The 23,449-nt window shown below is 38.9% G+C and overlaps 1 protein-coding gene across 6 annotated transcripts in view; it reads left to right on the top strand.

Annotated features, from left to right (window-relative positions):
- The first annotated feature begins 626 nt into the window (after positions 1–626).
- Positions 627–23,449, top strand: part of cuedc1b (CUE domain containing 1b) — a 32,743-nt gene continuing 9,920 nt past the window's right edge. For 2 of the 6 annotated variants that reach the window (XM_008276373.1, XM_008276371.1), the window contains exons 1-8: positions 627–781; positions 10,252–10,898; positions 13,062–13,189; positions 13,876–14,002; positions 15,060–15,321; positions 21,789–21,854; positions 22,085–22,165; positions 22,278–22,371. In XM_008276373.1, the coding sequence (XP_008274595.1) occupies positions 10,581–10,898; positions 13,062–13,189; positions 13,876–14,002; positions 15,060–15,321; positions 21,789–21,854; positions 22,085–22,165; positions 22,278–22,371 (1,076 nt within the window). In that variant the 5' untranslated portion in view covers positions 627–781; positions 10,252–10,580. Of the gene's footprint in view, positions 782–3,901; positions 4,003–10,251; positions 10,899–13,061; positions 13,190–13,875; positions 14,003–15,056; positions 15,322–21,788; positions 21,855–22,084; positions 22,166–22,277; positions 22,382–23,449 lie in introns of those variants that run through there. The other 4 variants (XM_008276372.1, XM_008276368.1, XM_008276369.1 and 1 more) reach the window with 3 other exon arrangements.

The following is a 23,449-nucleotide window of genomic DNA, read 5'->3' as shown; positions in this document are numbered from 1 at the left end:
TTTTTGTATTACATCAGTTTCACATATGTTTTAGAAACTTCAGAATCTCCATTTCCACAGTTTTTGTTTCTATTCTGGATATTTTGAAATGTAATTCCACTGAAAAGGTGCATGCCACAAAAAATAAAAACATTTTAAAATGTTGCTTATGCCTAAGTTCAAATAATCACTAATATATTAAATACAATTTAAACTTCACATATTATTCTGTTTGTGTGTGTGTGTGTGTGTTTTTTAGTCAGTGACTGGCCTTACCTTAATCTTGACTTGCCCTCATTTTTAAAGGCTTTAAAGGTCTACACACTCTACACTGTTGTTATATGTTATTATTCTGCATATAATAAATAGTTGCTACTGGACTGCTCTCTATACAATAACATGATTTTGTCTTTCACATATATTCATTTTAGTTACTGAAAACTGCACTTGGTCCTCAGATTATATGTATTTATTATCACTAAACGTATGTATCTGTGGTACATCTTCCATGAACATTAATGTTCCAGTTATTTATTATTATTTCATTATGAATAAATTGTTAGTTTAGAAATGTTTTGAGTGTATATGATTGTGTCTTATTGTGAAGCTGTGTGTTGTGGCTGTCCTGACCCTGCCTGCTCACTTCTGTGCTATTTCTGCTGCTGCTGTGGAGCGACTCTTTCCCTCTGATTGTCTGTACAATGCTGGCATCAACCGTCCCGCTGCTCAGCTCTGCTTCTTCCCAACATTTGAGCACCGTGTGGATGTTATCAGCTCAGCCGGAGCCTGGCTGCCTCTCTCAGTGAGTATCGGAGCAGTGCTCCGTTGTTTTTTCCAGGTCGAATGACGAGTTTAACAAAACACAGCCTGAGCTGCTGGATTCGGTGATAATTGTACCCCAGTTTACCCACTTCGAGTGTTTTCATTGTTATGTTTTCTAGTACGAAAAACGCACAGTTTGTGTCAGTAGTGTGTGAAATTTTGCTGACATTTAGACAAAGCGATGTCAGACTGAATGCTGCGACTGACTATCACTGACCGAGGCCTTGACTATTCTGCCCGGGGGACCTGATGTGCCTGGTTGTGATTAGTTAGCCGAACAGCTAACCTATCGGTGCGTAACCTAGTTTAACCAAAGGCCGCTGCTGCTACTGTTATCTGTCATAAAGACCACGGTATTGTTTTTTTTAGTTCCGGTGACGAACCCAGATATTTAGAGGAAATTTTCACAGTTTTGAGTCGCTGAAGAGCTGAAGAGTACCGTTAGCCAGTTAGCAACGATATAGTCCGATAACAGCACATGCACAGAAGAACCTTCTGCTGTCCGCTGTCAGCTGAGCCACACGCCATGAAACAGACACACTAACATGCTAACATGGTCCAGCCTGTCTCCAAATATATATATGTATATATTAGAGACACTACACACAGAAAAATACCATAATAATACTGCAGTATTGTCTATGATCGGCACAAACTATTGCAGCTTCTCAGTGCAGCTGCTTCAAATGTAAACTAGTTCATTGTTGTCTTTTTTTTTTTTTTAAAGAATACTAGTGGTCACTAGTTTCTGTCATTGTTAATTACCGTCAACATTTGTGATGCTTTGTGATCTATTTGTCGGAACTTCTTTTGGTCACAAACATCAAAATATAAGAGATGACTGTGATTTGAAAAAGAAACTTGATGCTTGTGTAATAAAACTAAAATAGCCATAATTCCTAAACAGGTCACAGAAAAAAATCCACAGAAGAAGATATCAGATGAGATCACAGCTTGAGCTGCTAATGCATGATGGTTGGAGCATTTCAATAAACAACTGCGGTTCTTAGTGAGCCTGTAAAGATGCAGACCAGAGGGCGGTACTATGAAGCGAGATTAGAGGGTTAGCGAGGTATGTTAAGCCTGAAGTCAGAGTTTTCAGTGTCATGAAGGTGGGTCTCTTTAACCTACTAGATCTCCATGGCAACTTGTGCTGTGGAGCTCAGCTGGTCGGGAGCAGGTTATGTTCAGAGTTTTGGATTTAAATCGGCTGTAAGAAGCGTCTTCCTTTAACCAAATCATTTCCTGGTGATTCCTAATGAGCGATACAGATTTTCAGCTGAGAGAACATGTTTTATCTTCAAAAATGCTGAGTTGTGCCCTATGAATATATCCGTGAATGAAGCCGTGTAGTTACGGTACCGCACACTGTATGGCGTTGCTATGGGAACCCGACATGTATGAAGTTAGCGATGCAGAAATCACATAAATAGGTTTTTATGTTTGGTCCTGATTTGCTGTCATGTCTGTTTACACTGCTGGTACTGTAGCTGATAGAACACAGATAAGAACATTGAGTATTCTATGTAATAAATAGCAGTAAAATAAGCAATCAGTAACATTGATTTCACTGGTTTTAGTTTTTGTCAAGCAGACTCACACAAAGAAAGCCTGGCTATGTCAAACTTGTTTCACACTACTGCCCTCTAGTGGAAGTAGCTTCAAACAGAGAGGGCAAAAGGAAGAGCAACAGGAAGAGGGCTGTATATTTTCAAATTCTGGTGCATCTTTATTTATCTTGATGGTCTTTTCAATATTTCTGCCCACTGCAACTTTAAACCTGCATTCTCTCTAACAACCAGCAGGAAGTAGCTCCTCTGCAACAAACATCAGATTGTAAAAAAATCTATGAGACAGTGACCCGAGCTCTCCCTTGATTAAAAAAAATAAAATGATAATAAGAAATTCCTAACAAGTTTATGGTCTCGGTTGTTGGTGGAGTTTACATGATGTTGCAACAATTAGAGAAAACACTTGCACAAAAGTATTTCTTAAAATTTCCGATATAATTGTATTTGTTTAATCATTATTTAGGCCGTCATTACAAGCCTTTTTTGTTTATATGAGCATGGAACATCTGGCTGTCCTTGCAGCAGGATATGATCCCTTTTTTAATTTACATCTTGTGCAGCTATACAGCATAAGGATCAAGTCTGCATTTGTCTGTCCTAATCTAGCTTTCCCCATCTGTATGTGTGACCGGTTCATGTGCCAGTGTAAGTGCTCAGGTTCATGTGCCAGATGGCTCCTTGTGCTGTTATGTGACCAGCTTGAATGTTTATGTTGCTTTCATTGCTTTTGGTCATATACATGGCACAGTTGATGTAGACTTTGATACAAATGCGCACTCCGGCCGTTGATTTAACCCCAAAAATGAATCCCCATAAATCAAAGTTACATATTTAGAAGTTTTTTTTTAATTCAGTATCAAAATAGTGTAGATGTAACTCCACTCTGTTTTGCACATCAGCAAATCCCCGCCTCTATCACCCCTGACTTCTCGCTACATCATGTGGAACCTCACATAGTTATTCAGACATTTTATGTATTTTGTTTATTTTACCAGCCTTGTATAAATGAAAACATGACTTAAATAAATATTGCAGACTATTGTTAGAGTCAAAATCATTTCAATAGTTATTTTGCACTACACTGATGCAACTTACATTTGCCACTGACCGACTGTCATTACTGCATATTACTCCAGTGATTAGGTGAACCCATGTCTTAAGGATTTTCTGTAAGTACTTCAGAAAAAACACTGATTCTCAAGTTCAAGGAAAGACTTGCTATGACATACGGTGATTAAAATTAATCATGTTTCATTTTAATTACATTTTTATATAAATTAATTTTTATATCAAACATGGAATATGTACAATTTTAAGCATAAAAATAGCAAAAATATATCCCCAAACAAGTATCTGCTCTGTAAAGATATAGGGCTATAATGGCATCCTTAGCAGACAATGTAGTCAAGCTGTGTGTGTTGTAATCTGAGCTTCTGTCTTCTATATTTGGTCGTCTGTTTGGCCATGCAAGCATGTTAATGTATACGAGTCCCTCCCTTTGAAACTGTTGGTACTCTCTGCACTTACAGACTGATGGTGTCCTCCGTCACTGCTTTCTAAGTGCAAAACTGCAGCCGGTGCCTCAGAAATGTTTGACCGCTGAGCTCTTAGTTCATCCCTCACTAACCAGGTATGTTATGTCTGGTAGCAGCCCATACACAGAGTTAGCTAAATTATTCAAACATAGACTACTGAATAAAGTAAGTATCCGCAAGATGTTTGTTTCACTGTGGCTGAGTTCATCAATTTGCTCTGAAATTCAGTGAATAATCAGAATTTTAGTTTCACTTTCACAGCACAGTGCAGCAGGGTTTAGTGATTTGGAGGCTGCAGACAAACTGTCTTACTTTATTTTCACTGTTTCTCCAACTGAATGTTGGCGTTGGTGGTAGAAGAAGAACTGAAACCATTTTTTTGTTTTTTTTAAACTAAACTATTATTAACTGCATTAATTTTATATTCAAAAAATAAGAGAGAAAGAGGTTTTATTCACAATGTGCTGATATTTTCTATCTGTTAAAGATGGAGCTTTTAATTCTGATATAATGTTGGTTAGCTTAATGAAGCACATTGCACATGTTTTATTTTGTGAGTGAAACCTTTAACACTGTCCACAGTGCTCTGATCATTCCTATCAACACAACATTAGTGTCAATATACATTTAAATTTAAATACAGTGCGTATGAGGAAATAAAGCAATCTTTATTCTGCTCTTAAGTTGTTTAGTTTTTTCTCTTTAAAAACAAAACGAATGAACAAAAACAATCAAAAAGTACCGATACCAATATCTTTAAAGTACCGGATCGATAAGCAATATTGATAAAACAAGAAGTACTGTTAAAATATTAACAATCTCATCCCTACTGGTTGTGAATGAACCATTAAGGCATGGGGGAGGTTTACCTGACGTGTCTGTTTGCTTTTTGTTGGTCGTTCAGATTGAGGAAGCTGTAAGCAGCAATAGTGGAGGACAATCAAATGGCCCTTCAACACAGGCACGTTTTGAATGGTACTGCACATGAAATGCATCTCTGACTAGGTTTATACTATGTTATTTGATATTTCCTGCTTTGCTGGAACTTGTACATTCTGCAATGTGATGTAAATTTTACATTATTGTACATGGTATTTAGGGATGTCCGATATTGGCTTTTTGGCCAATATCTGATATGCCGATATTGTCTAACTCTTAATTTTCGATTCCGATATCAACCGATACGATATAAATTCGTGACTGCAGTCACACTTGTTTACACGCTTCACGACGTAGTTAGATGTCATCATTTGCGTGCCGGTAAATGCGTGCAAACGTCATAATTTTTTCTGACCTATTTTTAACGAGACAGTAAACTTTGAGTTAATCCACTTTTGCATATTTATCAGGGTAAACAGATAATGATTTTAAAGGTAACAATAATAAAACCACACAAATTGGAGGTCTGTGGGTGTGAATTGAGGTCAAGGTGGCCTTGGACTCGTGCGCCTCTTGAGCTGCACAGAAGCCACATGGACAGTAACAAAGGGCGAAGTGTCCCCATTACCATCAGCTATGCTCGGCTGTGAGCCACAGAGGGAGTGTGTTTGGGTTTTGTTCATGCGGCTGAACTTTGTTTCGTTATGTGCTTTCATTGCAATTTACAACTGATGTGTTTATGTGTATTAAACATTCTATCAAACAATTTTCTTAGTGCTATTGATAAAGTGTCTATAACTGATATATGTTGTTATTGTTTTAAGGCCCAGGCTTAGTAGGACTACACCAAAATTTAATTATTAACGTCAGTGTTGCAGCAGCTTTTAATTCATTGCAGACCTGCTTTTTGGTGATGTTTGGTTGACTCTGACCATCCGACCAATTGTCTCTTAGCAGCCGGTGATAGTTTGTGTTTTCTTCCTGATTGTGGCAGTGACACACCTGTGCCATGCACTTAATACTTACAAACTATGGTTTGCATAGTTGATTTTGGGATCTGAAGCATCTTTGACATGTCTCCAAGTTACTTTCCTGACTTGCTCAAGTCAAAGATTTTCTTTTTTAGATCTGTGCCAAGTGCTGAGACTTTCCCACTGTGGTGTTTATGGTGGAATGGAGAGTATCAAATGTGCCCTATTTAAAGTGGCTCATTGGGGTCAGCAGCGATAGTCAATTGTAAACACCCACAAGAAAGTAGGAGGCCATCTAGGGCTGGACCCAAATATCCCAATATTTGGTCGTGGTAGTGGTATCTGGGTAGCAATTTTGATATTCAGATATTCGCCCGAATACTGGGAGTTTTCTTCAAACAAAATTACCTGTAAAAGAAATTTAAAATTGTCAATGACATCAACACTAGAAATGCATTGACTTAAATATTTAAATGTGTTTTAATATTTTTCTGAAATACTTCATTGTAACAAATGTTTTTCTTCCATGTCACTGTGTGACTGCTGCATCATGATGTCATCTTTGGCTCCAGTCATTAGTCAGCTGTAACCAGTGCAACAGTTTTAGACAATGGCGGCGGACCCCTAAGGCCAATTTCGTTCAGTCTGAAACTTAGTTCAAAAAAGTACTTCACATTACCACAAAACAAAAAGGAGGTTTTTACATGATGAAAAGTTTCAATAGCATACAGCACAACAACATATTTTTCTGCTATTGTTATCAGACTGTGTAATGGTTCTGAAATGGAGACTGAAACACAGCTCATTAAGACTGCATGTTAAGCAGCAGTCACTTCTGGCTCTGCACTGTGACAATCCAATTTTTATAAATGTGACCAAGTTGGGCTTGGTGAACAATGTGAAAACATACAGTCCACACTTACAGTTCACAAACGGTAACAATAATATGAAGCCAAACTCTCTTAGCTTATATTCTGTGAACAGATCTGGATCTTTGAGCTACTTAAAACCACAACCTATGAGATGACTTGTTGTTGTAAATATGCGCTATACAAATAAAATTAAATTGAATTGAATTGAAATTAAATCAGTTTGAGCTGTTTCCTCTGTTTGTTCTAAAGGAGATATTGTTTGCTTTTAGTCGTCTATAACTGGTCCCTGGTCTATAGACATGATGTGTGAATTTTTTTTTTAATTTTATTTTTCAAACAAGGCTGAGCAGACCTGTTGATCAACCTGCACTTGCCGATGCTATATCTATATGCTAGATCTATAGCATCACAAACGACCACTAATAAGCCTGTCTCATCATTTATGAGTTATACAGTGGCACAGTTATCAGAAAAGTAAATCAGGGCTTTTTCAGTGGTTGCACTGGTGATACCAACTTTCTTAGCTGGTTGCAATAGCATGCCACTTGGTCACTTAGCATCTGCTCAACAATAAACTTTACGTTTTACTGATGTTCCCTCAACACCTCACATGCAGGTTAGGGTAAACCCTAGCTACCAGGCTGTTTGCAGAAAAGCGTCTGTGCTCGCCACTCAGTTACTGCAATGAGGCCACTCAGATATGTGATTGACATGTGAAAAATGACTTGGAAAAGAGTGCACAGAGTGACTAAACAAGACTGCAGGGCTAAGCAGCATGGCTGATCTGCATGACTGGGGTAAGGAGATTTTTTTGTAGGGCACATTGACAAGAAGTTTAGTTCCAAGTCATAGGTACTGTGTGATTCACATGATGTGCCACTCATTATGCGGCTGTTCAACTAAATTAATAACTGTTGCATTCAGAATACTGATTTAAACAAATACATTCTTCAACTCTGAATACTTTGGTCAACCGATCAGGAGTCAAACCAAGTATTTCACAAAGTAGCAACCGCTCGCACTTTAGAAGTTTTGCTTCAGAAGAACAGTGACAACAGTGTTCTTTCAGCCTCGACAGCCCAGTGGTCACACTGACCACAAGAAATATTTGTTCTGACAAAATAACAAGACAATCCTCTAGTTTGTATGTTTCAACTATGATTAGATACCTATGATTACCTTTTGAATGTATAAGTTATTACAAAAATATATTTAACAGTATTATAAAGTTGGTAAAGTTTATGAAGTTAGTGGAACTCGGAAAAGGGATCTTTGCAGCAGTGGTTCAGATAGAATACAATGTTTTAGCGTCTGGTGGACATTAGCAGTTAGTTTTGCACTTAAACAATGTGGGTGATCTGGTGCAAAAGCTGTAACAAAATCTGTGGCTGGGGCCCCCAGTGCCTTTCAGACTTGGGTTGAATTCCAAGTCATTTTATAAATTACCTTAGTGTAATCACACCCTTTCTGTCTGTCTGGCCTTCTTCTCATGTTCATGTGTTTGCACACAGCTGTATATTGTGACTGATCTCTTATTTCTGTACCATACTCTTGCAATGACTCTTGTTTTTCACTCGCATAAAGTTACAGTGTGGCATCAAGACTGCTTGGACCGACATCTTGTTTACATCCAAGACAGGCTCTTAGTAAATGGGAAACTAAGAGGGCCTGTTTATAGGCTGTGGATGGGGCCTGGCACTGCCATGTGGCACTGGGCAATCACCAGCCACAATAAACCCCCAGTGAAGCAGAAGGGAAAGGGAGGTGAGGAAAAGAGAGACAGGGATCACACATAGATTAAAAGAACACTACAACTATGCTGTTCCTCCATATGTCTACATTTTTGCAATGCCATATAACAAAACAATATCCACAGACTGTAATGGCATTTTTCTAATGCATAATGTGAAAAAAAACATTCCCCAGGGCTTTTTAAAACCTAAGATTAAGCAATTAAAGAGGTTTTGATGTTTCTTCCTTGTATTGAGAGTCAGGATATAAACGGGCAGTGGTACTGGGGTGTGCCTTTATTACACATGTGCTGGGGTTGTGTTTGTCAGCCAGAGGCCCTTTCATAATTCTTTATTTTAAAACTTTTGCAGCTGTGCATATGCACTTGGATTGTACTGTTCTGTTAGAGATGAATTACACCTGCTTTTCAGAGATCTGCCCACACGGTTACCAGCTTAAAACTACAAAACATGTCTGGGAAAGACAAAAGTTTGCTTTTGACTGTTATTTTTCTCTGAAGTGCAATCCAGTCTCATGTTGTATATCAGGGTAGGTCTGACTGACAGAGTGCTGCACCAATGACTGACACGTACAGAATGTGCTAACAGGATGCAGGAGTGCCTTTGACAGGCATAGCCATCAAGTAACATCTGCTTAACATCCACAATAACCAGCTATCTGGTTAATTCTTTCCTAACAGACACCAGGTCCATGGGTGGAGAGAGGAGCCAGACAGCACAAAGAACAGTGCATCCTGTTAAGATAACCGCTTATAGTAGACAGGGTGCAATTTATTTTCAATTTTGGCAGTTTTGAAGTGATTTTCTAAACTTGTTGTAGATTTGTGATATGCCTTTGGCATATTTGGCACTTGACTTTTGGGGTGTTATTGTGTCTTTTGCGACATCTTGCTTTCCTATTTGTAACTTAGAAGCTTCTCATGTGTAACTGTTCCATTGTCAATCATTGACTTTACATAAAGATGAAAGAACCCTCCATAAAGTAACCTACAGGCCTCCTGGACAGCGGTTTTTAACATCAGTGTGGTGGCTCAGGCCACCTAGGCAGTACCTGACTCCTCCAAACTCACGGTTAATCCAAAAATGAGCAAAGAGGTGGAGCATGCAAACACTGCTGGACCATGGACTATTCTGTGACTGTACCCACCTGTCACTCAAAACACTCCCACCCAGCATAACTTTGAGCCTTAATATAATTTAAATTGACAAGTTATATAAAAATTCACTCCCTGTACAATTATCATGAACAAGGAAATGAGTTTTAGAGACCAAAGCCGTTTTTTCTTTTGTTTTTTTTTGTACCTGGTTATAAACATGTTTTTGCTGTCAAGTTGGCCGTTTTGTCATGGTGGTATATCGGTATCACTGTTGGAGCCAACCTCTAACGGCCTTTAAAGGAACTGCAGCTTTAGCACTAACACATTGGCTTCAATTTTTCTTGTCTGAGAATAACTCTTTATAATTAATATTGATGCATAGTAAATAATGTTGATTTCTATATGTCATGGCCTATACAGTATCCCAGTATTATATTATATAATATACAAGATGAATATAATAATAAAATAGTTGGAGAGGCACAGTTTGGCCAAATGTTGCCAAAATCACTACACAGCCCTGAATCATCACTACGGGTTTCTTTTTCTCTGGTGCTGCTGAATATTTTAGTCAGAGTCTAGTGGATATTAGTGGTACTGCATCTAATGTCTTGCCACATTGATTGAGCTTTTTGTAGAGAATAAAACAGCACTCTAGAGTGTCAGTTGAAATACAGTGATGTACTTTAATTGTTGAACTTGTTAAAGAATTGTAGAAATAAAGTTTCTGTTACGAGCTCTTCCTAACACACTGACTGTATGCTCTCTCTTTAGGTGATGACTGATGTAGCTATGCGTGTTCCCTGGCGGAGTTTAACCCTAATCTCAACCCGGTGACAGGACCTTGGATCTAAGTATTCTAGTCTGTGCACACTCTGTAACACAGTTGGCCATGCTGGATGCAGCTCAATAGTGAGTAGCACTGGGTGGGAAACTCTAGTTTTTCTAAGCTCCTATCAGAAGACTGACATGTTTGTGTTACAATGAGAAACTGAGAGGATAAGTAGTAATAGTAAGTAAGACTGAGGGGGCCAAAGTGCGACAGAAAAGAAGAGCCATCCTGTCAGTAGGTTGGCAGCGCTAGAGACAGTCAGGCCCTGAGGATGACGAGCCTGTTTAGGCGCAGCAGCAGCAATGGAGGCTCCAGAAGCAGTGGAAGTGGAGGTGGAGGTGGCAGTGGCAGTGGACAGGGGCAGCTCAACAACAGCAGACCCAACCGGCAGGTCAGACGCCTTGAGTTCAACCAGGCCATGGAAGACTTTAAGACCATGTTCCCCTCTATGGACTACGAGGTGATTGAGTGTGTGCTACGTTCAAACAATGGAGCAGTGGACGCCACCATCGACCAGCTGCTCCAGATGAGCATTGATGGACAGGGATCAGATGACAGCTCCGACTCGGATGACAGCATCCCACCAGAGGTCAGTAAAAAGGGTCCAGTGCCTCCAACACCAGTACAAGCTCGGCCTGATGGCTTTGGCTATTGACAGCATGAAGCAAAGCCGCCTCTTTTATTATAATCATGACCATTAGTGTCAGCAAGTCCATTTAAATGCACACTAGTATCCTGGTTATGACTAGGTTTTTGGCTTATCCTGGTATGATTGGTGGTTGTAAACACTTTATCTTTGTTTTGGAAACCTGGATAAGACTTCATCATTCTGGCTGTAAGAAGCATTCACAGGCTACTTGGACTACTCCAAACACTACGACATGTGAACACTTTTATCCAGATTTTTGAATGTTCTTTGTTGGAACAATGCATACTAGACAACATTATCAGAATCCTGGTTACTGTTATTAACATGTATCCATAGATGTGAGAATAACCAGGTTTGTTATTTTCTATTTAAACAGGATATCCCAAACATGTTTAAAAAGAGGGTAAACCAGGATACTTGTGAAAACGAGAAAATGGAATATTTAAGAGGCGGAATCAGAGCCGGTATTTTTCAGATGATCTTCAACATTACCATGACACTAAACAAATTACCCTCAAAAGCCAGTTTTGTAGAATACATTTTCTTTTGCTTAATACAATATACTCACAGGCTCACCCCAACAATCTTTGTTTTAACCAATATTCGACTAATTATTGGCCTGAATGATTGTTGAGGCTGATATTTGGCATTTTTACCATTATAGGTATTGTTATTTTACTTGACTGACTATTAAAAAATTAGGTAAATGTTTTACCTTGGCTCTAATGCAGCCAGCCCTTGCTCTCCGCAATCACTTTGTGGTCTCAAGCAATGACCCACCCACTGCACTATCGGCTATTACATGGCACAAGCAACAGCCAGTCACTAAAAGCAATTGAATAGACCTTGACTATTGAGCACATTTACTGAAGGGAGATGCTCCGGTAAATTAGTGGCACTATGCATTGAATGTGAGGTAGCAGTTGTTGCTGAAGTTGTAATAGAAACCGCAATCTTCCACAATCATTCCTAGTGAGCCTAGTAATAGTAATCCTTTTTAATAAACAAACCTAGTTATGAATGACCTGCTCCCTGCTATAACATGCTGTTAACAAATATCTTTTAGTGTGTATTGGTTCCAAGTATAGGTTATCGACCTTGATCACCAATCATTGGTAATTATATTGGCCCTAAAAAAACATATTGGTCAGTCCCTAATTCCAAATGTTGGTTATTGGCCTTTCTCAATCACCAATAATATATACTGACATAGGCCCTGAAATAAATGTATTGCTCAAGCAATCGTTTAAACTACCCTTTTGACAACAGAGTGTTAGTCTCACTTTGGCAGCCCATTCTGGAGGACCTAATGATCTGGTTGCACCACACAATCTTTCTGCTATGGGGGGGAAAGTGCTCTGCCCTGTTTGTATTGCTTTAAACCAATCACAGTAATTGTCAGCAGGACTAAGCTAAGCGTGTGGGTCTAGTGTTCCCTCAAAAACAGAGATGGATGTAATTCTTGTGGTTAAACATTTGCATGCAGAGAGATAAGCAGTGTGGTAGGTTGCTGCCCAGACGTTGCTGTTATTTCTTTGCTGGGTGAAGAAAATGGTAACACAGAGATAGTGGAAGCGGGATAGAATGCTGACTGAAATGATCAGCCAATGGCAGGCTCATACCTACATCAGGTTAGTCAGACTAATGGAGTATCAACTAAATTTGCAATTCTGTTTTTTTTCCAACTGCATGACTGCACTTGTCACTTGTTTGTATGGACTCCATGGTTTTGTTCATGTGTGTGTTGTGGAGTTTATGGTTAAATGAAAGGACAGGGTCTGTAGTATTAGGAGTGAAGGAGTGAATATGTCTGAATTTTACTAAAAAAAAAACACACACACAAAGGTTTAGCAGTGGAAACCTGCTTGTTTGGAGATGCAGGCTATTCAGTGACTGTTTGTATTAACACATCTAAATTAAGTAACTGAAAGGATGCCACTCCTGAGTGGGGCCCCAAAGAACTGTAACTTAAAGCTTTGTACCAGAATAAATAAAAGATCAAACTCGTAACTCTAAGTTGAATCAAAATGCGATTCTTGTAAAAATGCACAAGGGTAAGACATTGAAAACTGTCAATCAAACAAAGCTTGTGTTTCTTTCTAGATTCTGGAGCGTACCCTGGAACCTGACAGTTCAGATGAAGAACCACCTCCAGTTTACTCTCCACCAACGTATGATATGCACATTTATGACAGGAAATATCCAGAGGCCCCACTAAACCCTCCTCCAAGGTAAGAGGGACTGATCTCTCGACTAGGAAAAGCTGAGGACTCGATAATGCAATTATCAGACTAAAAGCCACTTTTTACATTTTATTAAATTTTTGTGTAGTTTATTTATTTTTTTTGGTTAGATTTTTTTTTCTACGAAACCTGTTTTGAATTATTCCATCATAGAAAAACTCTGAGTTGTTGGAGTCACTGGGAACTCAAGACTATCATAATATACATGGTCTTTACAAGTGTATGTAAACTTTTGTTCACCACTGTTGTTGAGGGCATTTTGGAGTGGCATTGCAGCCGATAGTGCATTCACGCGCACACACACACACACTGACAGTGTTTCCAAAACATAAACAACCCCCCCCCCCCAAAAAAAAAAAAAAATAAAAATAAATAAAAATGCGACTGTTCATGAAAAAAAATAAATAAAAATGCGACTGTTCATGAAAAATAACCATTCTGCCTTTTTTAAAATGGCTGCCTTTTATTCGCAAACACTCATCAGGCATTTCTTCACTCAATAAAATATGGGAAACAAATACATTATTCCTGCATCTGACTCCCCCATCTGACTTTACTAGTATGCAGTTTAAAGCATATAAATAATTAACAGTAGTTTGACATAGCTACAGATTAATTGATAATGCAGTTGGTAGATTTACTAATGTGTCCTATTACTCCATGGCCTTTCAAAGATTTGAAGCCCAAGCGCCTCCAGGTCTGCAACAAGTCAGAAGCTACCGGAACTGGAACCCACCTTTGCTTGGAAATCTCCCAGACGATTTTCTGCGGATCCTGCCACAACAGTTAGACAGCATTAAGGTGAAAATGTGATTTATGCATCTTTTCCAAGAGTTTCTAGGTGGCTCCTTTTTATATAACTATTAAATGGGATCATTTGTGCTTTTGCAAATTTTGGCTCCCTTATTACTGTTAAGATAACCATCATCAATAAATTATTATGCGCCTATCTGTCCATCAATGTTACTGCATAAATTCAGACTTGTTCTGAGCTGAATGTGGTATAGAAATGTTACTTGCTCCGGCATGCTAAGATTGGTGTAAGGACAGTGAACAAAATGCCTGTTTGAAAGAGCTGTCAACTCTTAAATCATGTTTTAGTGGCATAGTCCATCATAGTGAACATCAAGTCTGAATTAATCAAGGGTGTGCAAACTTTCACATGGCTGCATTTGTGCATGTGTGATGATGGTCAGGCTGGTTTTGAAATGCTCCAGCTGTCACGGGCAACTACTGTGTTAGCGTTTGTGGTTGAAAGTAATTCTTTTTCATGGGCTCAGTCAGTCTCTCCCTGCCTGACATGTGAAACAGTCCATTTCGTTACTGTGCTAAACATGAAAAATATGTAGGGGGTCTTTTTAAAAAAGAAAAATGTAGAGAGAGAAAGATCAGACTTCGACATACTTGATGATGAAGAGTGCCGGCAGGCAGATCTCAACTAAGTCAGGTAAACTGAAAAAGTAGCTCACTACACTCAATTACAATGGCTAACGCAGTGCTACCTGTGAAAAAGAATGGAATTGATGGTATTTAGTAGGCTGTAGTGATGCTGGTGGATATTCAGACCTTTGTTGTGGTTTTTTGTAAATCAAATCCACGTTAGCTGTTTTCCCCTGTGAACAATCTGAATGCTATTGTAAACTAACTCACTCAAGATCTGCATTTATTAGTCGTAAGGTTAACTTCATCTTTATATGACCTTGGTGTATATTTCAAATGTTGAACAATGCCTGAACATGCCTGACTTGTTTTAAAAAATTAAGATCACCAGTATCAATTGAAATGAATGTGGAGCTGGTAGCAGATGTAGATAAAACACATGACGCCTAAAAATGCTCTCTTGTCTTTATCTTAGCAGAGCTCTCAGACCAGTCTCTCTCAGCCTTCATCATCCTCATCCTCCTCAGTTTCTTCAATAAGCCAATGGACAGCTCAGTCTGGTTCTGGGTCAGTAGCTGCAGGGACCACTGGAGGTTCAGGTTTGTCAACAGGAGCTACAGAGCAAGACAAGAAACTGAAGCAGTATCTTGAGGATGAGCGCATCGCCCTGTTCCTGCAGAACGAGGAGTTTATGAGAGAGCTGCAGCGCAACCGCGAGTTCCTCATCGCCTTAGAGAGAGGTATGATTACGTACACCAGTTTAAAGAGAAATTCTGCTTCTAATGCTGTGAGGAGGTTACTAACTGTATTGTTTCTAGCGTTATCATATTGTTCACGAAATATTAGCTGCCCAAAAACCCCAATGTTAAAATGTTATTTCAGCTGTGACATGCTTTAGTTTACAGTTGATATGGAGAAACTGTCAAGCCGTTTTAAGGTTGCTGTCATTTAAGGTTCCCTGTGGAGTTTTTCAGCTACAGCACTGCTATGGAGCTACTTTTCTATTAGTCCTGTTTCATTTGTTTCACATGCATGTGGGCTTAAATGTGGCCAAGGTACTACACATTCTTGCCAGGACTACAGGGGGTGGTAACTTGTTTTAATATGATTCATGTACGAACAAAGGCAGGGAAGATGACTGCAAGTTTGTAATCAAGAATCAATCCATTTTCTGTTACCGCTTTACCCTGTACAGGGTCATGGGGGCTGGAGCCTGTCCCAGCTGACTTAGGGTGAAGGTCAAGGTACACCCTGGATAGATTGCCAGTCTGAATGTAAATAGATGAAATGCTTTTTAAAACACTGGCTGCTGGTGTTTTGTGAGGAAGGAAATGTATTCAACACAGTTGTGAGAGGATCTAAAGTATACACACAGTGTGTCTTGGTGAGTAACACTGTGTAAAAATGACTTGTTTTTTGACAAGAAAACTCCACAGGGCAGCTTTAAAAAACTTTTTTTTTTGTGCTATTGTTTCCATAATTTGCCTTGATGCTGAAGTCCTATGCTTGTCTCTTTGGAATTACTTTTGTCTAAGTAATGAAACTTGATTGTTTAATCACACACCAAACAATGTGAGCACATACAAAGCTACTACCACTGGAGAATGTTGACACTAAAAAGTAAATAATGAAGACGCTGGTCTTTTAAAGTCATGGTCCGGGTGTGACTGCATTGCTTCCCATTTGTTTTAGGTTTCTGACTTTTGCTTGTGATTTTAACTTTATTGGACAAATATTTTGGGAGTGGAGGTTTCAAAGGACAGATATACGAGAGTACTTCAAAAGGTTCTCGACCTCCCCCAGAAACAAGGGCTGTAACTCCCATTTTGTAGCATAACTGTATGCTATAAAGTGTTATATCACTATCACAAAAACTCAAATGTTTGTCGTTGTTTCTTTACAAGGAGAGGAAAGCTTTGAGCTGGTGTGATGTTGCTGCAGGACAGTGCAGCCGTTCACGCAGCACAGGTCGGATGAGTAAGATGGGGCAACAGGTCAAAAACACATTTGCTGCTTCTTCCACTGTCACCTGTGCTGTGTGGACGGGTGCATTGTCCTGGATGCCAGCTCAAAGCTTTCATCTCCTTCATTCTTTGATTGCGTCAAACATTTATGTTTTTGTGGACAGTGATATAAGGCTTTAGAGTTTTACAGTTATGCCCCGAAAAGGGAGCTATGGCCGTTGTTTCCAAGTGAGGCGGAGAACTTTTTGAAGTACCTTCCTTACTGTCATAAGGTGTGGTCACACCTGTATTTATAGAGGTGAGACGGCAGATCAGTCAGTTAATTTCAGTAGAACTCATTTACAATAGCCTGAGCAACATGACTGCAATGGGGTCTGTGTACCTTCCATCCAAAGCTGTGTTCAACTTGTTTGATAAGATACACAAATTTCAAACAGTTTTTGTTTGTGTAGATTCCTGATCATCTAGTGGCCTGTTCCCTAAAATGAGCTTAGAATATGAGTCAGACTTATTTCAGTTAGTCTCAATTATTCATTCAAGTTATTTCGGTTCCATAAAGCAAATTAAATATAGTTGAGGCTCAGTTACTGTGGCAACCTGTTCTGGCGAACAAAACTGAGAACTGAGAGAGAGCCATTAAGCTGCGATAGGATCATTTCTACGATCTGTACTGGAGAAGATCAGAAAATTGATTTCTTATATATTATTGCCACATAAATGTTATCTCACATCTGTCTCTCTCTCAGAAAGCTTGTCACATACAGACTGAGACATGCTAAGTTTTCCATTGCCTGATTCATAGTTAATCTCTCATTGCCTCACGTGTGTTATGTAAGCTGGAGCCTGAACACTAGAGTTATACGAACATGGATTTATTGTTTAAAAATAATCATTAGCCAGCTGGTTTTATTTAGCAATAGATGTGTTCATAAATTTAATCTGAAATGGTCAGGGCATCATTTTTAACTGTAGTTAAAAAAATATAGTTCCAGTTTCAAAGTGCTCAGAACAAGGGGGATTTAGGTATTAAAAGCTGCAGGTAAAATCTATCTTGCTTTTTTCACCCTCTAACAAAGCGTTGGTGTTGGCAGTGATAGATGAAGTACTCAAAATCAGTTTTTTTTTTTTTCTTAAATTAAACTATCAACACAGTCAACATATTTTTTTTTTTAAAAATGTGAGCTTAACAAGAGAAAATAAAGCAATGTTAATTCTTTGTTATTTTAAACAAACAAAATTAACTAATACAAGTACTATCAAAGTGCTGCATCAATAAGCATTTATCAGTGAAAGTAGTAGTACTATTCAAATCTTAATGATACTCATCCCTGTATAAAGTTCTGTGCATTCCACTGTATATACAACATTGCTCAGTTTGTGTGTTTCATCCTTAGGGTGAACTAGTTTTTGTCTCAAAGTGTTGCTGGGTGTAATGTGTACCGAATGTTCAGATAACCTCAAACTCACGTTCCAGTTGGTGGTGGTGGTGGATATTGCTGTCCACAGAGTTGACATATTCTGTGAATTCATCTACTTCTTGGGTTTTGGTTTTGACCTGGGTGTCGTCCACATATCTAAACCAGCAATTGGGAGTTGAATACTTGAGAAGGCTCGGGGCTCTGCTTTGTAATTCCTCCATGTAGCGATTGGCCACAGTGGATGACACTGGAAAGCCTGGGGCACAGCCGTGCTTTTGTCTATAAAAACCGTCATTGTACTTGAAATAGGTGGTAGACAGGGAGAGGTTCAGCAGGACGCATGTCTGTTTGGGGTGAAGTAATAGTTCACCTGTTTATAGAGATGACTTGCAGTTGTTTTCAAATGGTTTCCATTGCCTCAGACGTAGATATACATGTAAAAAATGAAGTGACATCAAATGTTACCGTGGTTTCATCTAGAGACAGCTTCAGTTATTGCACATAGTTGACAAAATCTGTGGAATTTTGGATGTGATGTCAAGTATTTCCAGAGCTGCTAAGATGCTGACAAGGTGTTAGATAGAATATAATAGTTTCACTTGTATAACACCACAGTTATTTAGGAAAGTGTAAAGTAAAAATTTATTCTATTTCAATTTTGATAATTATGGCTTACACTTGAAAATAATTTTAAAATATTAGATTATTCAGTTTGTCCAGTCAGTGTTGTCCACAAGATGAACATCAACACCTTCCACAAGGAGTTGAGGCCACAGAATAGATGAAAAGGCTGGCCATTGGCAGTGTGCTGTATCAAAACATAAAAAGCTGACTGGAAGGGAAAGGTGTGGTAGGAAAAGGTGCACAAGCAACAGTCTTTGGGAGGATAAAGAAAAGTTGATTTAAGAACTTGGGAGAGCCTCACAAGGACTGAGGCTGGTGTGGGTGCATCAAGAGCCACCAAGCACAGATGTCTTCAGAAAAGATTCAAGACGTTTATTTTCATGTGTACAGAAAACTAGACAGTTACACTGTACAATGAAATTCTTACTTTGCTGATCGTCCTTAATCAAACATACACAATGCAGAAAAACCAAAGCATTAGTAAACACTGGTTTGAATGAAGCGACTGTGGCAGTGGTAAAGTTATTACAGTATGGATTATAAAGTGGATACTGCATTGAGGTAAACGCTTGTACATTATGTGTGTATAGCGTTTGGTAAGATGATTCCAATTTAGTGTGTATAGGGGGGAAAGGCTGCACCAGAGATGAGCTGGGCTGTTTTAATCACTTGCTGGAGAGCCTTGCTGTCCTGAGCTGTGCAGTTGCCGTACCACACAGTGATGGAGCTGCTCAGGACGCTCTTGATTGTACTGCTGTAGAAATTACACAGAATTTTGGTTGGCATGCTGAACTTCCTCAGTCTTTTCATAAAGTAAAACTGCTGCTGGGCCTATAGCTGTCACATTCTTAATATCAAGAATCACCAGAGACAACATCAGTAGCTTTTTACCTGGGCAAAGGAGAAGAAAAACTGGACTGTTGCGCCGTGGTCCAAAATCCTCTTTTCAGATAAAAGTCAATTTAGCATTTTATTTGAAAATCAAGGTCCTACACTCTGAAAGTAAAGTGGGGAGGCACAAACTCTAAGGCGTTTGTAGTCCAGTGTGAAGTTTTTGCAGTATGTGATGATTTGTGGTGTCATGTCATGTGCTGGTGTTGGTCCAATGAGTTTTATTAAGTCCAAAGTCAACGCAGCATCTACCAGATGATTTTAGAGAACTTCATTCTTCCATTCACTGACAAGCTTTGTGAAGATGCCGATTTCCTTTTCCAGCAGGACTTAGCACCTGCCCACAGGGCCAAAACGACTACCAAAGGATTTACTGACCATGATATTACTGTGCTTGATTGGCCAGCCGACTCACCAGACCTGAACCTCATAGAATCCCATAAGGGGTACTGTCAAGAGGAAGATGAGAAACACCCAACACCAAAACACAAACAAGCTGAAGGCTGCTTTCAAAGCATACTTTTCAGAGGTTGAACTTTGGATTTATTTATTTTTTTTAAAGAGGAAATATTCTAATAATTTGAGATACTAAATTTCTGAAGTTCAAAATTAAAACAAACCAAAACAAAAAAAAAAAGTTTCTTTCACTTTTTGTTCAATGTTGTTAGTCACTAAATCCGTACCAGTTGTTATTGCTATACTGGACACATAAAGCACTCATCTTTTTATTGGATTATTGTGTCTTTTCTGTTATTATGAGAACACAAGTCTACTGGATTGTACTGTGTCTTGTATTCCTATGACTGAAATAAAAGGGCGGTGAAACATATAGGAAAGGCAACATAGCACTCTCCTTCATTTAAGTTGCAAGAATACATGAAGAGTAAATCCAGGAAGCAGAGATGTGTCCTCTGTGGCCTGTAGGGTGATACATTTTAGTAAGGATTTGAAGTCACTGGATCATATTACATGGCAGCTATTGGGAAAAACTGTTTTCCACAAAAGTGTTTATCTGAAATAGAAGACATTGCAAAATCCAATAAAAAGAAGTGTCTTATTTTTCCAGTGGGTTAGTACGTCGCGTAGACTAGTCGTATGGACTGCAGTTACATACTATTCAAATAACTATATAAATTAATAACACATTAGCAATCAAGAATAAGGAGTAATTTATTGATGGTCCCTAAGTGAAACCCCAGTAACATAGATAGACCTGTAACTATAAAACAACATAGAAGTTGCTTTCTGGTTTTGGTTCAACTTTTTTTCTAGTTGATAATTGGAATGTGAAAACAGAAAATACATAATATTAGTTTTTTTGAGTTCACACAAAAACAAGACAACAAAATCATGCATTGTGTATTTGTTTATCTAGTTATCAAAACAAGTTGAGCACACTTTTGGATGGAGGGTAAGTGGACCCATTATTGCACAAGGATGGAACACTTTGGAAACACCCCTGGCTGGAATTGGCAGTGCTCAGTTGTGCTGGTACACTGTCAATTCTGAATATATGCAGATCCTTACAGATAGAATGCGTAATCCCGCTTTTGAACAGTAGTTTGAATAAAAATTACCTGGTACTTGTCTGTGTCACCAGAGACATGAAAATTAATTTTGCTGTACCACTTTCAGGTGTTTTCTTTGCCTTTCACATTCTATTCTTGGCACATTTAGAAATGCTCCTAGCTCTGTAAAGCTTTGTTTTTTTTCTTTCTTTCGTTCTTGTGCATATCTTTGCTGTTCTTTACTTGGACAAACCTAATTCTGTATGTCTCCATTTGCCATAGTCTTACATCTCTCACCCTATGATCAAGGCACTTGCTTTCATTGTTCAGTAGGTATATTTCGGGGTCCTGAACCATTTCATTTTACAAAGGAGGAACATAAGGATGGAAATTTAAGATTTTTTTATTTCTGGGATTAAAACGCCAGAATTATAAGAACATAACTGACTCCTACGTGGATGTGCCACTTGCACAAAAATTTAACAACATGAACAGTACGACAAATGTAATTTGTCAGTGAGTCAATTTACATTTCACTACCAAGACACTAGATATTTGATGAAAGAACGTTCAATTACCACGAAATGTGTCAATGGTCAAAATGCTACATTTTAGCTATTCTGAAACTCAAATGTAGGTGCAATGAACCAAAGCTTTTAACTTTTGCCCCCTCTCAGCAGAAACTGGTAAAGACGATCTGGTGTGGAGGTTTAGAAGTTTGGTCATTACACCCTTATTGCCAGAGCTCCTCACATCTTGGTTCCACACATCAGTGGTCATAACATCTGCTCTCTGTTTTTAGATCGCTTGAAGTATGAATCAAAGAAATCAAAGTCCAATCATTCATCTAGCATGGAGAGTTCCACAGGTAGATATCACTCATCAAGCTTCCTCTGCCAACCTATTTGCAACTGTGTCTTTGCACATTGATTTCTACTGAATACTGGTCTGTACGTCTATGCATTCACTGTGATACTTGTTGGTTGTGTCAAGCATCTGTGCTACAGACATCACACGATAAATACTTGTGCTTGATGTGTTTGACATGTGCATGTACGTAAGTGTACAGTGTGGCAGTGCTGTTGTGTCTTTGTGCAGGAGAACAGTACTCTGCCACTTCAATGGAAGCCATCTCAGATGACGCGTTGTTCAGAGACAAACTCAAACACATGGGGAAATGTAAGTTTTTTAATTTGTGATGCTGCTGGTATTTCAAAAATAACTGCATTAGCTTTTAAGGCCATTGCCTGCCGAGTGTAGTTAAAGGCCTGTAATGTCTTCTCACTTTCAGCAACAAGAAAGAAGCTGTTTGAAATTGCCAGAACGTTTTCAGAAAAGACGAAGAGGAGAAAGACAAAAAGGAGGACGCTCCTGAAGCATCATTCGTATCCTTGATGCAACTTGGGTCTTTTTTTCGTCTAAGGTTGTAAAGTCGGCAAAAAGATGGTGCAAGAGGCCATCAGACTTACAATCGTGCAGCACACACTGATTCTGGGGGCTGGAGTCTATCCCAGCCAACTCAGGGCGAAGGCAGGGGACAAACTGGACAGGTCACCAGTCTATCACAGGGCTACACATTCAGACAAACAAGCACACTCCCATTCACACCTACGGACAATTTAGAATAACCAATTAACCTCAGTATGTTTTTGGACTGTGGGAGGAAGCTGGAGAACCTGGAGAGAACTTACACAGCAGAGGGAGAACATGCAAACTCCACGCAGAGAGATCCTGGATGTCCTACCAGGATGTGAACCGGGGATTAGCTGCGAGGCGACGGTGCTAACCACCGAGCCACAAGAGCCGCCATGCAGCTCCAATATTTAACAACCATATTAAATTGTCTCTGATTTTGGGTGAATTTAAATATGGAAAAAAAAATGATGTGAGATATTGTCGTTTAAACATTGCCTCAAATTTTAATGCGCAATAAAGCATGCCGAAAGTGGGTCAACCGGCAGTTTTTAAAAATTTTAATCTCAGAAGGTGTATGATATATCAAATTAAAATTTCACAAATACAATTTTACGTATCCATAGATTAGAATTAAGAAATGTTCAGGCAAATCAGATGGTTACAGTATTTTAAGAAATATTCAGGCAAATCAGATGGTTAACCAGAATTCTTTCCAAAAAACTTGATGATTTCTATGTTTTTCGATAGTTGGCATGCATCAGATTTGCTGTCCCTCTCGCTCCCATTGCTTGTTCTCCTCCCATCTCTCCTGTGCATTAACATGCATAAGCTCGAATTTGCATGGGACACGCTGAAATAATGCAACTGCCAATTTACAGCTATACAAACAAAAGATTTTATATCAGTGCACACGCAAAACAGACTGCTCATGGCCTGGAATAAGATATTCACAGAATTTGGCAAAAACCTCTATCAGGTTATAATCACTAACTTTACCTTTAACTCGGCAAATAAAGCCATTCACTTCAGTAACAACTTGTGAATCAG

Source organism: Stegastes partitus, unplaced genomic scaffold (genome assembly GCF_000690725.1).
Source record: "Stegastes partitus isolate 25-593 unplaced genomic scaffold, Stegastes_partitus-1.0.2 Scaffold70, whole genome shotgun sequence".
Taxonomy (NCBI): Eukaryota; Metazoa; Chordata; class Actinopteri; family Pomacentridae; genus Stegastes; species Stegastes partitus.
Note: the sequence above shows the minus strand (reverse complement) of the source record. Positions and strands in the feature narration are given on the sequence as shown.